The sequence below is a fragment of the Alligator mississippiensis genome, chromosome 7 (genome assembly GCF_030867095.1).
Source record: "Alligator mississippiensis isolate rAllMis1 chromosome 7, rAllMis1, whole genome shotgun sequence".
In the NCBI taxonomy this organism is placed as follows: Eukaryota; Metazoa; Chordata; order Crocodylia; family Alligatoridae; genus Alligator; species Alligator mississippiensis.
In genome coordinates this window covers 30,410,003-30,429,334 of record NC_081830.1, presented here as the reverse complement: position 1 = coordinate 30,429,334, position 19,332 = coordinate 30,410,003, and the positions used below count along the sequence as shown (strand labels likewise).

Sequence of the window (19,332 nt, the reverse complement as noted above, 5' to 3'; positions counted from 1 at the left end):
GCATTGCTACATGGGCCTCTCCAAGAGTCCGCTGACTCGGAGACAGTGACATGAGTCAATTGGTAAACTTCATATTTTGGACATATGTCCTGGTATTCCTCATCAGAGGAACGCATTGCCCCACTGAGACCAAGACCCTGCCAGGGTGCCAGTCAGGACTGGGCAGTCTTGTATTGATAATATGATTATCTAGATTCTACAAAAAACTTGAGTTCTGGAAAGGACAGCAATCCTCCCACCTCAGCCAGCCTTGGGTAGTTTTAGGAGCTGGTTAGCCCAGGACTGCTTACAGCACAGGTTCTCCCACCTCTCTCTGAAGCAGCTGGTGCTGGTCCCTGCTGGAGACAGGACATTGTGGATTCAGCGGATCCAGCCTGGCACTTCCTATGTCCCCAATTCATCAAGACTGTCAGTCTTTCTTTAGCACTAAATTCTTAGCTGCATTTATTGTGCTGAACATTTTCAGCTCACTTAAGCATTGAGATGTCATTGTCGGTTGCCCACCCTCCTCCCAATATCTGCTGTTGCCTGCCACCTTCTTATGTGCTGTTGTGCTTCCCCCCACCCTGTTGCGGTAGTACTACCACCATGCTGAAGGCCATCTCTTCTCCAAGGTCACTCTCTACTGTGGTAAGAGGATTAGACTGCAGAGAGTGTCTGGGGGGTAGGGGAGGGGAGCTCTGGAATCAAGCTGCTCAAATTAAATCTCTTTGTGGGACTGGGTCCATTTCAACAATTTTTCCTGTGTTGCAAATTAATGGCAAAAAGTTCAAAATTGTGAAACAACCCATTTTTCCCTTTTCAAAACAGTTTGGGGTTCCCCCCACTTCATTCTAACTTACATTTTGTTTTGAAATTTAAATTCATAATAAAAAGGGAGTCAGGAGCAATATGGAAGGCTTGTTTGATGCAATTGAAACTGCTGACCAAATCCAAAACTTTTTTTGTGACTCTTTTGTGCCCAGTAACATTAGATTTTGACTTTCTGCTATGATTCAGGAGGGCAAATTACTTCATACCCTTGAAAAACATCATGGGATGGGAGTTACCTTCTGGAGCCTAACACAGAAAGGGTAAGAGGGAGTTATGCAAAAGCAGAGTTGAGCAGAAGATAACTAACTTCTTGGCAGTAGCAGGGCAGGCAAATGCTTCAGCCTTGGAAATGGTTCAAAGATAAGCTCTGTTCCAGAAGGTTGAAGGGCCAAGTATCACTGGTAACCTCCCGCTGCACTGGCAAAGTACATCTCCTTGTCTTCGCCTTCAAGGAGCAAATACATGCTAGTCTGGGACTCTGCCAGTGCTAAGGCCAGAGGGGCTGAAGTGACTCTTCTATTGAAGGAGTGTTTTTTTCCCTGGTTGTCATGTGCTGCTTCCTCCTGCTGCCACCCCCCGCTCTCTCCCTCCCTATGTCACTGGACCAGTGCAACAGCAGCCTTTCACATACTGTAAGGGGATGGCACCCATTGTGAGAAGGCTAACCATCTGCCTGTCACTCTCTCTGTCTCACTATAGTCATTCTTGTCTGCTCTCTCCAGGACTCGGGTGCTGAGGCAGACATGCTGAGGAAGATGGAGAAAGCCAAGACTGAAGAAGTTTCCTTGGTGGACTTCATTAAAAGTAAGGGGCTCCTTTCCAGGACTTTTTGCTTTAACTGGCTGAGTGCATAGTGTCCTCAGGACCTGGGGCGACTCGCTCCTAGTTCACCACTACGGCTAGGCAGGGGCCAGGTAACTTCCTTGCTCATGACTCTGCACACTGCTCCGTCTTTCTGTGCAGCACGTCGGCTGTGCTAATCATGGGATTTTCCTGAGAAGAGAGGGTTAGATATTCTACAGTTCTCAAACTGGACCTTTGGATTGGCATAATTACTGAACAGCCCAAGGCTCACTGAAAGCCAAAGGGACTTAAGTGCTGAAGGGCCCAAATCACTTTTTGAAGTGGGGCTTTTAAAGTCTCTTGGCTGCTTTGGAAAACTTTTCTCAGTGTGTTGATCAGGCCAAAGTAAAAAGTTGTTGAGCCGGAGATCAACAGCCACCAGGCCTCACATATAGAAGACCACTGAGCTCATTCTACTTGAGGCTTAAGCCCATTTGTTTAACTAGATCTGTGTAGGCAAAAGAGGGGGTTGGAAGGGATCCCTCTGACAAAATCCCACCCTAACTCAACATGATTACTCATCTTTAGCCTAGGACATGCTGTCCTCCTGCTTCTGTTAACCCATTGCCCCACTGCTCTCCTGCCTGATGGCTTTCAGACCTGTTTCTTCTTCCTTGCTGGGCTTTAACGAAGGGTCTATTGTCTCCATGATGCTCTCTGCTAGAAAATGAGAAATCCATGTTAAGGTGCTGGTTAGTAGAAGGACCGTGGCTCATGCATGGCCAGTGGTATATCATCAGGCTGACCTGCCTGATGCAGCAGTCTCAAATTAGCTGTAAGGAAAAATCAGCCGTGTTGTGACTAATTTGTACAAATAATTCATCTTCCCTGCAAGAAGACTCAATGATCCAGTGCCTCAACTGGGGCAGACCAGAATGGCTCCACTGAATTCAGGGGAGCTTTGCCATTTTATACCAGGTGAGAAATGAGCCCGTATTTCAAAAAAGCAAATATGATATAACTGTAAAACATTACAAGTAGACTTCTGAATGTAGAGTAATTTAGAGGTCTACTGAAGACACTGAAAGCATGGGCTTAGGGCAGGGGTAGCAGGCGACCTCCACTTCCCAGACGAACGGTCGTACTCATGTTTGGAGCTGTCCTGCTGGGTTAGTTCTCCTCAGTAGTCTAACGAGCATGTCCTCAAAAGGCTCCTGTATTAGCTAATCATGAAAGGTCTGTCTCCAGGCTTTATTTTGGTGGTATGAGTTGCTGGCGTGACCTGCTCTTTGATAAGTTTGGTTTTTTTTCTTTCTTGTTTCTTTATAGAATTCCCTCGGGTCTTCCTAAAGATGCTCCTCAACCCCCTCTTCATCGTACTGGTCCTAGCTCAATGCAGCTTTTCCTCAGTCATAGCTGGTCTCTCCACCTTCCTCAGCAAGTTCCTGGAGCAGCAGTATGGCGCCACCCCTTCCTACGCCAACTTCCTCATCGGTGAGATGCATGCTGAAGTCCCAGGGAGAGCTGCCAAATGGCCCTCAATCTAAAGAATGGGTTTGAAATGTGAAAAATTTGTTCCCAAATGTGGAGCTCCCAGGCTATATTGTCCTTGTTTTTCTAAGCAAAGGAAATCGTTAAAAGTACATTTTCCGAGCACAGCAACTAGAAAGGGAGTAGACAAGATGAAGGGACTTCCACCGTCTCCAGTCTTGAGCCAAGTGATGAAGTTTTCCCTTTTCCTGCCCTAAAGTGTTTGTTAATGAGGCCCTGGTGACACCCATTAATCAGGTTCTCCATGGCCAACCTCCTTTGTTTGCTTATGACTGCTCTTACCTGACCCCACTGATTAAATCACATAACAGCTGCTGGCATGGACAAGGCAGAGTTGGGTAGATGTTGCAGTTGGGCATAAGCTGCTTTGAGCGAGTGCACTAATGGAAAATGATTGTGCACCCAGTTTGACACTGGCTAGATGAGCAAAATTAAGGAAGGTTACCATAAGCTATGGGCCAGAACTTCAGCTGCATGACAGCATGTCTGTTCTGCTCTGGCAGGACAAAGGGGTTAGAAAGCCAAAGCAGCCAGTACCTGGGACTTCCCCCATCACAGACAGAACTGCTGAGGGAGGCAGAGGTGTCATAATGTCCTACCCTTCCCCTCCTCCTCCTCACTGGGCGCATCTACATATATTCATTAATGCACCTTGGATACTACATATTTAGTTTAGTACTTGCTTAATAAAGTACTAACTAAATGCACAGCAACTACCAACTAGAGTTACTGTACAGTAGAGCTGGCGCACAGTTATTTTGTGATGCTTACTGCGCATTAGCCTAATAACATTGCACAGCAGGCTATTAGCACAGCTTTTAACTGCCACGCTACTGCACAGTGTTAGTAGGCTGATGCTCAGTAAGCATCTCATGTAGATGCACCCACTGCTCCTGACATACATGTCGTGGAGGCAAAAGGGGGGCATGGTATTGCTTGCAGTTTCTGAAAGATAAATGTCACATCTTCAGTGAGACTTCTGAGCCAGAGTCCCTGATGGGGTACCAGCTAGCTCAGCAGCCTCAGGAGACTGAAATGGCTGCAATTTCCCTTTCCTGCCACCAAGGCCAGAAAAGCCAGGCACTGATTGTCCTTGTACACTGCCAGCAGAAGTGGGTCTCACCAAGGAGAGCGCTCATCCTACCCTCATGACTAATGCCTGTTCTCTGACTTCAGGAGCTGTGAACCTGCCAGCAGCGGCACTGGGCATGCTCTTAGGAGGAATCGTCATGAAACGCTTTGGCTTCTCCCTCAAGGCCATTCCCCGATTTGCACTGGTGGTGCTCATCATCTCCATTCTTCTCTGCCTCCCGCTGTTCTTCATGGGCTGCTCTACGCAAACCATCGCTGGGCTTTACCCAGACCGGTAATGTGGAGCTGTGCTGGTGGAAAAGGGCTGACCAAGAGTTCAACCCCAACAGGGTTGTAAGCAAGGCTTGAACTGGGGTCCTAGTACTGAAAGCAAGACTTTCTGCTCTATTAGCGGGGACTTGCAATGACTTAAACGTATTGATCTTGAATCCACACTTCAGTTCTGTGTTTGTTACAAGGCTGTGGCCACCTGGGGACCTGACTTCACAGCAAAGCCAAGCACTCTGGCCACTAGGGACTTTGGGGGGGATGACACATAGTCAACCCCTGACCCAATGGCTTGGCCTCCACCATCACTGCATACTGGCTTCCAATCAGATCCTGCTACTCATTGTTTCCTCCCTTGGTGGCTGCTGCAGGAAACACTTACAGCTCCCCTTCCTCATGCCAGAGATGTGCATCACCTCAGCCCACCCCATCACCATTACACTCCAATCCTGTGTCCTTGCTGCTTCAAGTCTTTAGATTAGGGAGTGGGGGGATGCACTGTGCAGTGGCAGTCAATGGGTTGTTGGGGTTAGAGCATCCTGGAAAGTCCTGCTTTTCACAGCGGTACTTCCAAGAGTTGAGCCGGAATAGAGCACTCCATGTCTTCAGGTGTGTGAGCTGTTCCAGCCCCACCTTGCACCTGAAATCTGCTGCTACTCATTTAAAAAAAAAACAACTATTAGGACCCACTATAGGAACAGGTGAATGAAATTCTCCAGTCTGTCCTATACAGGAGGTCAAATAAAATAATTTAATGGCCAATTCTGGTTTTTGAATCTGTGAGCAACCTGCCAGTCCTAAATACAGTATATGCAGAGTGCAGAACAAAAGGACATCTCATCATTAGGCTTCTGAACCCCACTGTTAGGATGAGATTCATGACCACAGAGCGCCCCTTTCCAAAGACAAACAGCCCTGGGACTTGCTCAGTGACTCCAATATGCTGTAGATTTCAGTGAGGGGTAGGGGCCTTTCGCTACTGAGATCGCTGCCTTTTTCTCTAGGCCTAGAGCATATGCACTGTCTCAGGGGATGGTAGCAGCCTGCTCTCTTCTTACATCTCTTGGAGAGTCGCTCTCTGCTTGCATGTGAGGGAACTTTTGGCTCTTGTTGTCCCCTTTTACTTATTTAAGATAAAGTTGTACTTGGGCTCCACCCCAAGCTTGTTTTCAGTTTCACCTTAATCAAGCCATTTCCCAACCTACTGCCAATATTTTAACAAGGGGCTCCCACACCAAATGTTTCCCTTGACGTGTGATAAGCCCTCTGTCCCAGGGGCGCAGTTGCTTGCAAACAGGAGTGGTGAAGGACTGGGCAATATGCTCATTTTTCCCCCATAGTTAAACAAAACCACTTACATAACTACAAGCTAGGAAGGCGTCAAGCACTCAGCAAACAAACTTGAAGTAAGTGGATGGAAATGTTTATACTTTGCTGCTGAGAACCGCACTGCGTGTACTCTGATATCTGAGGCTGTCATTAGGGATTTTAAAAAAAAATCTGATACTTATCCTTGAACCCGACATTCCATTTTTGGACGTGCTCTCAGTCATCAGAGGGAAACGTGTTTCCCTTTATGTCATTTTAGATTCAAGGTGAAAAATCTGATGGGGTGCCCAAGATGAAGGAAGGAGAGTCTTGTGGGTAAGGCTTTGCCTATGACAAGGAGTCCTGGTAATTCTGCTCCTGCAGAGCCTTTGTACTGATGAGGTTCTCATTTCTGGCTTGTAGCTTCCATGGGCATAACTGGTGCTAGCAACATGAGACTCAGGAGAGAGAATCCTGTGATAATGGTTTCCAAAAAGCAAAAATTTCACTTCAGAAGTGGATTTGTAATAGGCTCCATCACACCTGGCTGCAGTGATGTTATTATAGGCAGAGGGTATGAACCTGATCAGAGGTGCAAAACTCACCCACCTCTTCCCTTGAAAAGGAAGGCAGAATATTTAACAGGAAACTCCTAAGACCCTCCTCTCCAGTACCTCACTACTCTTTCCGTTCCCTTTTTAATTTGTCCATATGTCACCCCTGGGGAGGCAAGGACACATCTGTTGGAAAGATAATGGTAAAATTAATCCCCCATGTCACTTGGAAACAAAGCACTCTGTCTGAAGGATATCTAACTAGATCTCTGCATTCATGCTTCCTGGGGTCAGGGCAGGATTCAAACACTGGAAGGCCTCATGGCTCACCCTGTGGCTGTCCCATCTGCCCCTGTCTGATCATATAGAAGGTGCCAGTCTTGACAAGGGTATTGCTTGTAGCCATGCTGGTCTAAGGACATAGGCAGACAAAGTTCTTTGGGTAAACCTGGTATTAGACCAACTAAAAGAGTTGGAAAATTTCTTCTTTGCAAGCTTTCAGGTACAAACACCCTTTCCTCAGCCTGAAGAAGGGTGTTTGTACCCAAAAGTTTGCAAAGAAGAATTTTTTCAACTATTTTCATTGGCCTAATAAAAGAGACCGGATTTACCCAAAGAACCTTGCCAGTCTTGACAAAACCTTCTTCCATAAACCTTGTGTGTTGGAGGTGTGCAAGGTCTCTCCACGGAGTTTGCTGCCTGGTTTCATTCAGCACTGTTTTCTCACTGACTGAGCCGATCCAGCTGCTTGGTCTTAGCTTCTCTTCTGTTACAGTCCAGCCAGGTTAGGTTTCAAGATTGTTTGCTCATCTTAGTGACAGCCTCTTCAGTTGCTTGTTTGAAAGAGGAAGGCAGGTTACTAAGCAGTGAGTTGCTACAGACCCTTTTGTAGAGGCACATTTATGTCCTTGGCTTACAGACCTTGCTCTGCGGTGGGTTGCCAGACAAGTGAAGTGGAGCTGGGGGGAGAGCGGGGGCTGTGTGCTTTCAGTCCATCCGGTTTGGGTCTATGGGTCAGCATGCGGGTGCCCTCTAGTGGCTTTAGCATCGTAGCAGAGACCTCAAGGGTCAGCTGGCCTGGTGGCCTGTCCTGATGCCTGGTTTGCTGCTCCTAAGCCATTCCAGCAGAGGTCTGTTCAGTCCCTTTACAAAAGCCTCTGGTGAAGGAGATGGCATAGCTTCACCAGGCAGCTCGTTCCATTGTCCCACTGTTCTTCCAGAGAGGAAGTGTTTTTCTGAGATTCTGTTTTGCTGCAGTTTAAACCCATTGCCTCACATCCTGCCCTCTGCGGCAAAGGAGAACAGTTGCTCTCCTTCTTCATGACAGCTGCTCAACTATTTGAAAACTGCTGTCATGTCCCCCTTTCAGCTCCTTTTTCTCCAAGCTAAACATATCTAGTTCTTTCAGCCATTCCTCATGCAGCCTGCACTCCAAGCCCTTTGTTTTCTTTGTCATTCACCTCTGTATTCTCTAGGGCTGTGCGAGCCTTCGGACAGAGCTTTGGATCTGGAGAAGCTTCGGATGCTTTGGGGTCCGAAGCAGCATGTCTGGGTCAAAGCGCTGGCCTCGTTTGGCTTCCTGAAGTGGTTCAGAGCTGCCTCAGAGATCCGGCCATAGGGTATATAATGGGGAAGCAATAAAATATCTATAACTTTGTAGTTTTCATCCAATTTGGATGAAATTTTCAGGGGTGGTAGACTCTGGAGAGCATGAAGCCTGTCAAGTTTCAAGAAGATCGGTGGAGGGGTTTGGGGGGAACTGCACCCCAAATTCTTGAAAGCAAAACTCCTGTAACATTTATATGTAACACCACAGGGGGGTCAAAACTGCAGGGCTGGTAGCTCTTGCTGAGGCCACAAAGCCTGCCAATTTTCAAGAAGATCAGTGCAGGGGTTTGTGGGGAACTGTACCTCAAGCTGCAGACAGGCAAAACTTGTGACATGGGTGACCCTGTGTGTGTTAAGGCGCAGCAGGGTGACAGCTGCAGGGATGGTGGCCCCTGCTGAGGCCACGAGGCCTGCCAGCTGTGGAGGAGATCAGTGCAAGGGGGTTCTGGGCCCTGCATCCCGAGCTGCTGACAGCAAAACTCATGTCATGGGTGCTTGTGAGATTGACTGTCTGTCTTGGGGCAGGGAGGGGAGACTACTGCAGGCCTGGCTGCTAAGCTACTGTGTTACTAGTTACCAATCAATCATGATTCACTCAGGGACCAGCTCAATACACAGGACCTAGGTAATGTAGCCAGTTAAGTACCAACAATTAGCACCTACAGAACCAGGCTAAGGAAAGGAAAGAATCAATACAGACAATCAACTGCCCCAAGACAGACACCGTCAATCCCACAAGCACCCATGGCATGAGTTTTGTCTGTCAGCAGCTAGGGGTGCAGAGCCCAGAACCCCCCTGCACTGATCTCCTCGACAGCTGGCAGGCGTCATGGCCACAGCAGGGGCCACCATCCCTGCAGCTGTCACCCCGCTGCGCCTGAACACACACAGGGTCACCCATGTCACGAGTTTTGCTTGTCCGCAGCTTGAGGTGCAGTTCCCCCCAAACCCCTGCACTGATCTTCTTGAAACTTGGCAGGTTTTGTGGCCTCAGTAGGAGCTACCGGCCCTGCAGTTTTGACCCCCCTGTGGTGTAACACTTACACATGACAGGAGTTTTGCTTTCAAGAATTTGGGGTACAGTTCCCCCAAAACCCCTCTACCAATCTTTTTTAAACTTGGCAGGCTTTGTGGCCTCACCAAGAGCCACCATCTCTGCAGTTTTCACCCCCCTGAGCTGTGACACACAGCTGTGACATGAGTTTGGCTTTCAAGAATTTGGGGTACAGTTCCCCCCAAATCCCTGCACCAATCTTCTTGAAACTTGTTAAGTTTCATGCTCTCAGCAGAGGCTACTGTCCCTGCAAGTTTTATCCAAATCGGACAAAAAACAACAAAGTTATAGATATTTCATCGATTCCCCCATTATACCCTGTGGCCAGATCTCCGAGGTGGCTCTGAAGCTTCAGAGCCGCTTCGGCCTGATCGAGGCAGAAACCCGGTCTGGAGCTCCGGATCAGATCACTGCCATCCAAAGCAGCTGGATCTGAAGCCGGATTGGATCGCTGCTGACTCACACAGACCTAGTATTCTCTCCATTATTTCCTAAATCACTCTTAAAATGCAGAGCCCAGATGTGCTCAGTACTGCACAGTACTCCAGCTGAGGCCTACGCAGCACTGAGTGGAAAAATATTATTGCCTCTTCTCTCGCATACAAACCTCCTTTTAACACAGCCCCAAATTGCATTTCCTTGTTTGTGAAAGCACCTCATCGCTAGCTTACATTGAGCCTGTGATGATTCCCAGATGCTTCCAGGCAGTGCTGCTCCTTAGATAGCTATCCCCATACTGTATTTATGTAGCTGTTTTTTCTTCCTTGGGACATACACATTTTAGCATATGTTTTTTTCAGAATTTATCATTGTTATCTATAGCCCAGTTCTCTAATCTATCTCAATCCTTTTGAATTCTAATCTACCTTCCAAAGTATTTGCACTCATCCCTTCTGCAGTTTTGTGGCACCTGCAAGATCAATCAGGAAGCTTTCTCTTCCTATATCCAAATCATCAAGAAAAACATCAAACAGCACCACACCCAAGACAAAACACTGTGGGTGCATCTACACAAGACACTAAATGCATAGTAGACTACGTTTATTGTGCATTAGCGCATCATGGTAAAAGCCATGCTAATGCAGAGTAGAATTAGTCTGCTTTGCATTAGAATCACTAAAAAGGCTACTGAGCATTGAGTTAGTATCTGTTATTACAGATACTAAACTTAATGCGCACTAACTACAGTGCATCAATGCATGTGTAGATGCTCCCAGTGGATACTTCCTCAGAACCTCCTGCTGTTCTCCCATTAATCCATTTATTTATATGTACTCTTGGCTTATGGTTAGTCATTTAATTATGTATCCACCTAACACTAATTCCAGCTAGCTTACAGTTCTTCAGTGTATTTATAAGACTGCCATGTGGAACTGGATCAAAAGTCTTATTAAAGTCCAGGAGGTATTTTATGGCTTGTCTCACTTTTGCTCTCCAGACAGGCTTGAAGGCATGGGCTATCATGATGTTGGCAGAGATACTAACGTAGTGCAGTAAAGAACAGATGCTCCCAAGCTTTCTGCCATGACTAAGCAGCTTGATCAGGACAAAAAGAAAGGAGTCAGGGTCCTCCTGCTGATTATGGGGGCCGCTGTCTGCAAAACCTCTGCATGGCAGACCTGGAGGGACCCACAGTCCACCCACTTTTCCAATCTGAGAAATGAGAAAAAATGCTGGAGTGGAGGAGGGGACTGGTGCAAGGGTTTAACAAGGGTCTTCCCAAGAAGATTCTTCCTTCCCATCATAGGATTTTTAGGAAGTGCAATGAACCTGATAGCCTTCTAAAACAAGGTTTGGGCTCAACATCTGTTATCTCCTTTTGAAATTGGATTCTGGCTTTCTCCCCAGGAGCTCCCTCCACCTGCTCCCCTCCTTCCTCTGCAAGTTGCTTGTGTCAGATTAGCTTGCTCAGGCCAGTTTTATATTTCCTGTGGTCTGATATCCTATAGATGCTGCCCTCCACTGCACAAGGGCAGAAACCCAAGAGCAGTGAATATGCCTTATACAATACCTGGGAAGCCGCAGGTGACTATTATCTATGCAGAAAAATGAACGTTAGTTCTGTGTTGCCATCTGCCCCAACCAAGGATTTTACTGCAAGCACAATCCCCAAAGAGGGATTATGGGGTGGACATCTCTCACTCCAGAGATTTGCTTTTCATCTTTGTGCTAAGAAGAAAGGAAAAACAAGTGGACTAGGTGACATGCAGCCCTGCCTTCATTTTGCCTTTTGGGGCTAGCACACTTCCAATTTCAGTTCTAACCAGGTCTCCCTGGGTTGGGCTTCCTTGCATTTCTAGTTACTTGAGGTGGAGATCTTAGCACAGGTATATTTCTCCAGGCATTTGGTGATTAGATTTCCACCAGAAAAGAAGTGTGTGAGTGCTTGTTTGCATGCATATAGAGTAATTACTTTCAAGTGCACTATAAAATTCAGCAGTACCTGCAGGGGGGAGGAAGTAGGCATGAGGCCAGGCTGCTGGCTGGCAGTAACCCAAAACAAAGAGTAACCCAAAACAAAGAGAAACAGGGGAACTGGTTAACCAGTCAGAAAATTCAAGAGAGTCCCCTCCCCCTTTTTTACATTTTTTTTCCTTTTTTCTTGGCAGTACATTACGTTCCAACTCAAAGGATCAGTGCCCCCAAAATATGAGTGAGCAAAAACATTTATTTGACCCAATCTGTGGAGAAAATAATGTGGAGTACCTCTCTGCCTGTGCCGCTGGCTGCACGGGGTCCATTGTTAATTCTTCTATGCCCAAGAGTGTGGTAAGTAGCAGAGGCTTTGGGGTCCAGGGCCTGGGGAGGTGAGGTAAAGTTTGAGTCACCTGGCAGCACATGCAAGCTTGAGCCAGAATTGGGATGGTTTTCTGAATGAGCTGATGGCAGCAAGCAGAACACAGCTTCAGCTACAACAGTCATATTTTCAGACTCAAAAGCCAAGACTTAGTGGTAGCATTTTTAGGGCCACAAAGCGCTATTACAAAAGCACCCTTCTCTGTCAACACTTGCCAGTGTGGCTATGCCAGTGTCTGACTCAACAGCAACACGTGAACACTTCTTGGGGCAAAGGACTTTTTCCAGTAACTTACTGTTCTGAATAGGATGACCATGAAACACTGGAACATTCAAATAGGAATGCATTGTATCAGAAACATCCTGACTGGCTGTAGTCTTTCTGAGTTCTCTGCAATAGAAGAATTGCTCTATTATTTTTTCATAGTCAAGAAATGAGCAAAAGCTAGAGCTGGCCTTTTCCAAGGGGGTGCCTTGAGTCTAAGGAGGGGTAGCTTGAGTCTAAAAAGGTTGAGAACCATTGATCTAGGTCTTGCAAAGCTGGCCCATGTCTTCTATTGCTGCCATCTTGTTGAGCAATCATTGGTAAGAAGCACTATATTATGCCCTTCTGGTATTTTTTTTTTTAATATTGCCCATATTCTGAATGGCTCATGGGGTAATTCTTCTAATGCCAGTGCCAGTGCTCCCATGAAACTTGTATGAGAAGAGAATGGGCACATTCACATTCCTGCAAACTTCACTGCAGACATCTTGCCCTCAAGAAGTGCTTGACTCTCTTTTCTAATACTCTGAACAGCTCTATGTGAACTGCTCCTGCATCCCCTCCATGGACGGAGCATCCTGGGCGAAGCGTGGACACTGTCCGGCAGGGTGCTCTCACTTCCTACTTCCTACTATTTTCGTCATCTCGTTTGCTGCACTGATTGCCAGCCTGTCTCATAATCCCCTCTACATGATGGTTTTACGGTAAGTGATGGATCTAAATATTGTGGGAATTCCTGTGACGTAGCACATGAAAGGCACCATCACACTTTCTCCCCACCTATGATCAGATGTCTCTATTATCCTCTCCAGCCTGGCTGTCTGTGGTGACAGATTCTTATTGTGATGACCTATGTCATCATAGTACCTCTAAACAGACCTTCCAGGTGGAGCCAAGAGTGGGCAGGTGAAGAACTCTTTACCTGGTTGATGGGGTGGACCTGTGGGATGGGGACGTGAGGATGCCATTCCCTGTGGTGGCCTGAGTGGCTGCATTTGGCAGGAGCCCTCTGTGGCTTCATGATTCACAGGGGCCGAAGGCCATCATTGACAAGAGGCAGCAGGGAGGGTTTGATCCAAGTTTGCATGTTTTGTAAAGACAGGGTGGAAAAGGAGAGGCACCATGGGCCAGATCCTCACTGACTGCTGACCAGCAGAGCTCCACAGAGGTTAATACCAGAACAATGGGGAATCAAGGGAGCTGTGTGGATTAACACCAGCTCTGTATCTGGCTTGTGGCTATCTCTGTGGCTTGCTATGGAGGTGAAGAAAGATTGAATGCAGCCCAGATCCATTAACAACCTCAGGACCATGAGCTCCCCAGTGGCCTTTTACTCCCAGCTGAATGTGGTAGCCATGACTTTTTCATTTTCCTGTCTTTTATCCCTGTCTCTTTGCCTGCATGCTGCTCTTCCAAAAGCTACATTCTTCCTCAGATCAGAACCTACCAACCCATCTCCTCCTGACCAGGCCAAGGACCCTGGGTTGCAGAAGGACAGCACTCTTCATGGGCTGTATGACACCATGAAATTGTTTCATGGCCTTCATGAAAGTTACTTTTTTGGTGTCTAGATATACCAAATGATAGCACCATCATTTAGTTGCAAATGATGGTGTAAACCATGTCATTGAGAGGGTGCAGCAGAGCAACACACCCAAGAAGCTGTGAACTTCCTTCCCCAGTTTACCTTACTCTGTCACAAGCCCCTCTCCTGGTTGCTTTTCGTGCTCCAATTTTACTTTTCAACCCCACCCCTAACATCATGTCAGTAAATCCACCTACCAACCAGTGATTCCTATCACCATCACAGCCAGCCAGTGGTTTCTGTGAGAATATTTCTCTAACAAGCAAACAGCCTTTTTTCCTAAAAGAAATGTTTTATTTTTCTTATGAAAGTTTCTTTATGAAAACCAAAAACTTATCAGCTTTCAAAAACCACAGTCAGCCAGAACCACTCAAAACCTGGAAACTTTTTGGTTGCCATTTTCAAAAAAAAAAAAAAAAAAAGCCAGAAACTTTCCAGTTTTTAAGAAAAAAGAAAAATCTACTCTCTGTTTCTGAAAAGAAATCCACAATTTTTTCATTTCTTTTGCAAATTTTTGCCAAGAAAAGCTGCCTGTATTCCAAACAGCTCCAGCCACTGGTGTTGTCCCCTCTGAATCAGATGTCATTATCTCAGAAATTATTCATTCATCACTTCCCTCCCCTCCGCTTTTCACTCACTCATACCCACAGACAAGTCCGGTTAGACGGAACTGTAAACTTTGCATGTCTCATAAGACAGGACAAACCCCAAATCATTGGAAGGCAAATTCCAACCTGTTCAGGGCAATATACTCTAAATGATGAACCCAGACTCCTCTGGACCTGAACCTCTGGACCTTTCCCCCTGCAGGGTGGTGAACCAGGATGAAAAATCATTTGCCATTGGAGTCCAGTTCTTATTGATGAGACTGTTGGGTGAGTGCCTGTCTTGTTACAGAGTTGTTGGTTGTAGCTGTGTTGGTCTAAGGACATAGGCAGACAAGGTTCTTTGGGTGAATGTGAAATCTTTTATTAGACCAGCTAAATGGTTGGAAAAATTATTCTTTGCAAGCTTTCAGGCACAAGCACCCTTCTTCAGACATAAGAAAAGTCTGTTGGTGTTTGTGTGCATTCCTGGGTAGAATAGAAGCCCAAATGCAAAATTATAACTTACCTGACTGCCATCTGATAACCCCAGGTAGCCTGTCTGCATTTTACCAGCTACATTTTATCACTTCCTCCCCCTCCCCCCCCTTGCCTTTTCACACCTATTGTTTCTCATTCCCTTTGAACCTTACTGATACACATTTGCATTTGCACAGACCTGATTTGCGTTTTGGTTTCTGTTCTACCCAGGAAAGCACACAAACACCAACAGACTTTCCCTTTGCCTGAAGAAGGGCACTTGTGCCCAAAAGCTTGCAAAGAACAATTTTTCCAACTGTTTAGTTGGCCTAATAAAAGATATCACATTTACCCAAGGAACCTTGTCTGTCTTGTTATAGCTGCCCATGCCAACCATGCCAGAGTCAGCACTGAGGGGAATGAACCATGAAAGCCATTAGATGGAGACTGTCAAGGAGACAGCAAGGTTCTGTGAAACTCAAATTAGTCCTTTCTCAATTTGGTTTCCTTTGGCAGCCTAATTAATTATTATTTTTAAGCCCCAAGAGTCCATCTGTTCTTGTGGATTGGAAAGAACTTACAATCTGGTGGTGGCTGCTTTAAGCTCCTCTTCCACAGTGTTCCAGCAGATTGGAGGTTGTCTGTGTCCGCTGGACTTCTCCATCAGGCAGTGGCTCAGTTATTCCTCTTCTAGACAATTATAGATTATTTACCCATTTTATGATAGTCTTGTTCTGAAGTACAGAGGTGTAGCACCAGAAACCAGAAAAAGGAGGAAGCAAGATTCACATGAGTCAGAGCTGATGCCCTGAGTGCTTATGGACATTAAAGACCTCACATCCCTAGTGACAAACATACTGGGCCACAACCGGGCTGGTGTCATTTGGCATAGCTCCGTTGATGACAACACAGCTATGCTGATGGACTCCAATAGAGGGGCTGGTGCGCTGCATGACACAATGCATCTTAATATAGCAATCTTCCTACAACAAGTAAAGCAACTATTACAAAAGCAATAAAGAAAGAAAAGTTGTCATTTATGCTCATGCTGCTGTTGCAGTGCAGTGGGAGCCAAATTAGAAGCTGGTGAAAATTACCACAGCTCCAATCCACTGAGCTACACCAATTAACAGCAGTTTCACATCTCTCCTTGGCTGTATAAAGCAGCTTAACATGAGCCCTAAGTGCAACTGGTGACCCAGCTGAGAATCCTTTATGATGCACATGTGATGTGAATCGGAACTGGGTCCTTGCTTTTGGAGGTTGAGTGGCATACAGGAAAGAAGAAGGTGAAAGATTAAACTAGGAGTGGTAAGAGTAGGTAGCCAGTTGGGGATCTGTGGAGAAAATAAAGATGGCTGGTGGTATTCAGTTCGAGATTACAAAGAAGAAGGTCATGCTTTATTTCATGATATTGCAGAGAATGGCTTAAGTGGAGGTTGGGCTAAAGGGAGCAGCACAAGCAAAAGAGTTGTGAGAGGGTGTTGACTGCTGAGACCCTAGCGGCTGTACCGCTTGCAAGGGACAAGTCTCTCTGGAAACAGTGTGCTGGACCTGCTGGAGGTCAGGCTATAGTTCAGGGCTGCCTTGAAACAGCTTGGAGGCATAAACAGGTTCTGGAAACTTAAGCATGTTCATCGTGTGTGCAGCAGCTTACAGCTTGTAACACATGGCCTCATTCTTTCTTTTTTTCTCCTTTTGCCTAAAGCCTGGCTCCCAGCACCATCCCTGTTTGGTGCCCTCATTGACTCCACTTGCATCCTGTGGATGCCACAAAACAACAATACAGAATTCTGTGTGTACTACAACAACGACTTCCTGCGCAACAGGTACGGCTTGGACAGCCACACCATTGCTGTGCCCGGATGAGTTAGGCTGACAGCTCTCAAAAGGATTCCACTGGCCCAGGGTCTTTAGGAACCATTTGACAGTCACATGGCAGGGAGTGAGTTGGTGGAAATGGTTCCTGAGAGAATTTTTTATTTTTCCTTTTACAGTGTAGCTTGTGGGAGTGCAAAAATAGCAAGCAGAGGGGTTTGGAGAGTAGGCTGCATGCTCAAGATCTACCAAGGGACTGGAAGGGACTGGAAGAGCAGAACAAGCAAAGGTGTTGTGAAGGTCGTATGGGAGAAAGGGGCTGTGGATGAGCAGTCACAGCAGATCCCACTCTAAATAACAGGAGAACCCCCACTATCCCCCCTGTCCAGTTTTCTACCATCCAGCAACTGTGGTGCTAGGAAGAAAGTAGACAGGACAGTGCAAGACCTATGGAAAAACTAATAATTGTGTTGTGATTAGTACCCTCTGGGGGATCAAGCACATGCTTATTTTTTTAGTGCCTTTATACCAGTGCATTTAAAGAAAGGTGGGGTTTTGGGGGGGCTTTGTTTAACTTTTTTTTTTTAAGACAGGTCCTTAAATTATTATGGCCGACTTACAACCCCAGTGCTCTAGGCTGTTAGCAAGGAAAGACAGATTTTTGCACAGCACATTACTTGTATCAGTATTGTCTGTGTAACAATACTGCCAAATGGCTACCATTGAAATGAGGGAAAATGGCACTGGGCATTTACAAAGCAAGGGGATGCTCTTTGACTTGAGGAGGTAACAGTTTTGACAGAGAATTGACAGGAGAGGAGAGGGGAAAATTTCATCTCACAGCAAGTCAATGGCAGAGCTGAGACAATAACCTTGATCTCCCACTCTGAGTTCCCATCCCATGCCCTGTTTTCTCATATTGAGAAAGTTCAGCTGAGTTCTGGGCTCCAATTCCACCAGGAAGTGAGGACATCCTTAGAAAGGACAAAAACCAGCTAAGGCAGCTCCTGAGTTTGCTCTGTGAGGTTCACATTGTTTATTCTCTTTCCTCTTGGCAGATATTTGGGCCTCCAGGTGGGATACAAACTCCTTGGCATTCTGCTGGTCGTCCTCATCAGCTGGAGGGTGAAGAAAAGCAAGGAATATAATGTACAGGAGAAGGCAGCTGGTCTGGTTTAGCCCTGCCCCTGTGGACTGACCGGGAGGGCACTCTCCCTAGCCGATCTGTATTTACTATCAGTACTTAGCCTTCTGTTCATTTTTTATTGTAAGAGAACAACTCAGTACTAGCAGCTGAGCTCTGCTCGTCTCTGCAATCTGTTCTGTAACCCAGCTACGCTGACTGGTGAGACTTCTTTGTGCTTCCAAGGAATGGACAAGGGTAGGGGGCTCTTGGAGGGGGTCACACGACTGCCTTGGGCAGTGGATCGGGGTTGCGGACCAAGTGCCACCATGCTGCTGACTCTCCCAAGGAGTGTCAGTGGGGTTTCCCTGGCTTGTGTAAAGGAAAAGAGCCCACAGGCCAGAACCTGTGAAGAGACAGAGCTGGGATCAGAGGGCCACGTGTTACCTGGCAGAGTGCCATCTGTCACTGAGAAAAAAGGGACAGTTCTTTCTGTTTCTCAGGGAAGAAATACAAGAGGGGTCTGAACCATGGGGAGGGGACAGTGCTTTCTGCAGGGGCCTCTTCTGCCAGCTGAGCCCTTGGACAGCCTCAGGAGCACGTGGCCTCTTGGAAAACTTGGATGTATGGGAATGGCACAGGTGACACATCCTACTTGGCTTCAAGCTGTTACAGCCACTAAAGCAGTGTGTGTAAGTTTGGGGGCGACTGATGAGGAGCAGCGCCTGCTGCCCAGCCCTGTCCCACCTCCACGGAAACATTTGCCCTGCCAGCACACTTGTTACATAGGATTGAAGTGAGCTCTCTATCCCCCGTAGGGCAAGGAAGGCTGGGCTGGGCTGGGCTGGGCTGAGGGGCCAGCGTGGGGAGGGTGACCAGTATTGGACCAATATGAGGAAACTTATGTTCTCTGTTCAGCGATCTTTCCCCCTCTGTATCCTCTCCCCCTTGCGCACACAGGTCACTGTGGACACAGGTAGACTAACTGTATGATATGAATACCAGTAGTTTATTATGAGATACCTGGTGGGTTTTTTTTTAAATAAACATCACTTTTGCAATCCTCTGCTTGCTTTTCTGACTTCCCAGTATGAACCATCCTAGAGATTTCCTTCCTTTCCCCAGAACTGTTTGTTGTGGTGACCTAGGGTCAGCATTACCTCTTGCTGTGGTCCCCTGGAGATGAGGGCATGTGAGACCTCACTGAATCAGGCCCAAATGGCACATGCCATTGCAGCGGCAGACATGCCTGTGTAGAAAGCACAGGACTAACCCAACAGGCAATGTGCTGGAAAAACGATCGCTTGGATCTGAGAGTGAATGGAAAGTGCTTTCAGGCTGTGGCTCTTCCAAGGGGTCATTGGAGCCTGTCAGGAGACCTTGGAAGAAATTATTTTATTTTTGTGCATTTTTTGTGTGACCATTTCCCCTCCACCTCTCCAGGTTGTTCTCAGAGCTTCTGCCAAGTGGTAGCTCAGCTTTTCAGAAAATCTGGCCACTCTTAGCACTTGCAAATTTGGCACTGACAGCTGAGCAAACCCAACCCTAGGCAAAGTGTAGGAAAGAGAGCTTGGGGGGAAAAAGGCACAGGATGAGGAGCTAGGAGATCTGAGCTTTATTCCCAGCTCTGCTATGGGCCAGGAGACCTTCA

The 19,332-nt window shown here is 46.8% G+C and overlaps 1 protein-coding gene across 2 annotated transcripts in view; it reads left to right on the top strand.

The window, feature by feature from the left end:
- The window catches only part of SLCO2A1 (solute carrier organic anion transporter family member 2A1), a 103,474-nt gene extending 84,732 nt beyond the window's left edge, over positions 1-18,742 (top strand). For both annotated transcript variants that reach the window (XM_014604594.3, XM_006263940.4), the window contains exons 9-16: positions 1,536-1,617; positions 2,926-3,090; positions 4,324-4,513; positions 11,640-11,799; positions 12,626-12,795; positions 14,487-14,551; positions 16,449-16,569; positions 17,617-18,742. In XM_014604594.3, the coding sequence (XP_014460080.1) occupies positions 1,536-1,617; positions 2,926-3,090; positions 4,324-4,513; positions 11,640-11,799; positions 12,626-12,795; positions 14,487-14,551; positions 16,449-16,569; positions 17,617-17,737 (1,074 nt within the window). In that variant the 3' untranslated portion in view covers positions 17,738-18,742. The remainder of the gene's footprint in view (positions 1-1,535; positions 1,618-2,925; positions 3,091-4,323; positions 4,514-11,639; positions 11,800-12,625; positions 12,796-14,486; positions 14,552-16,448; positions 16,570-17,616) is intronic.
- Positions 18,743-19,332: the final 590 nt, after the last annotated feature.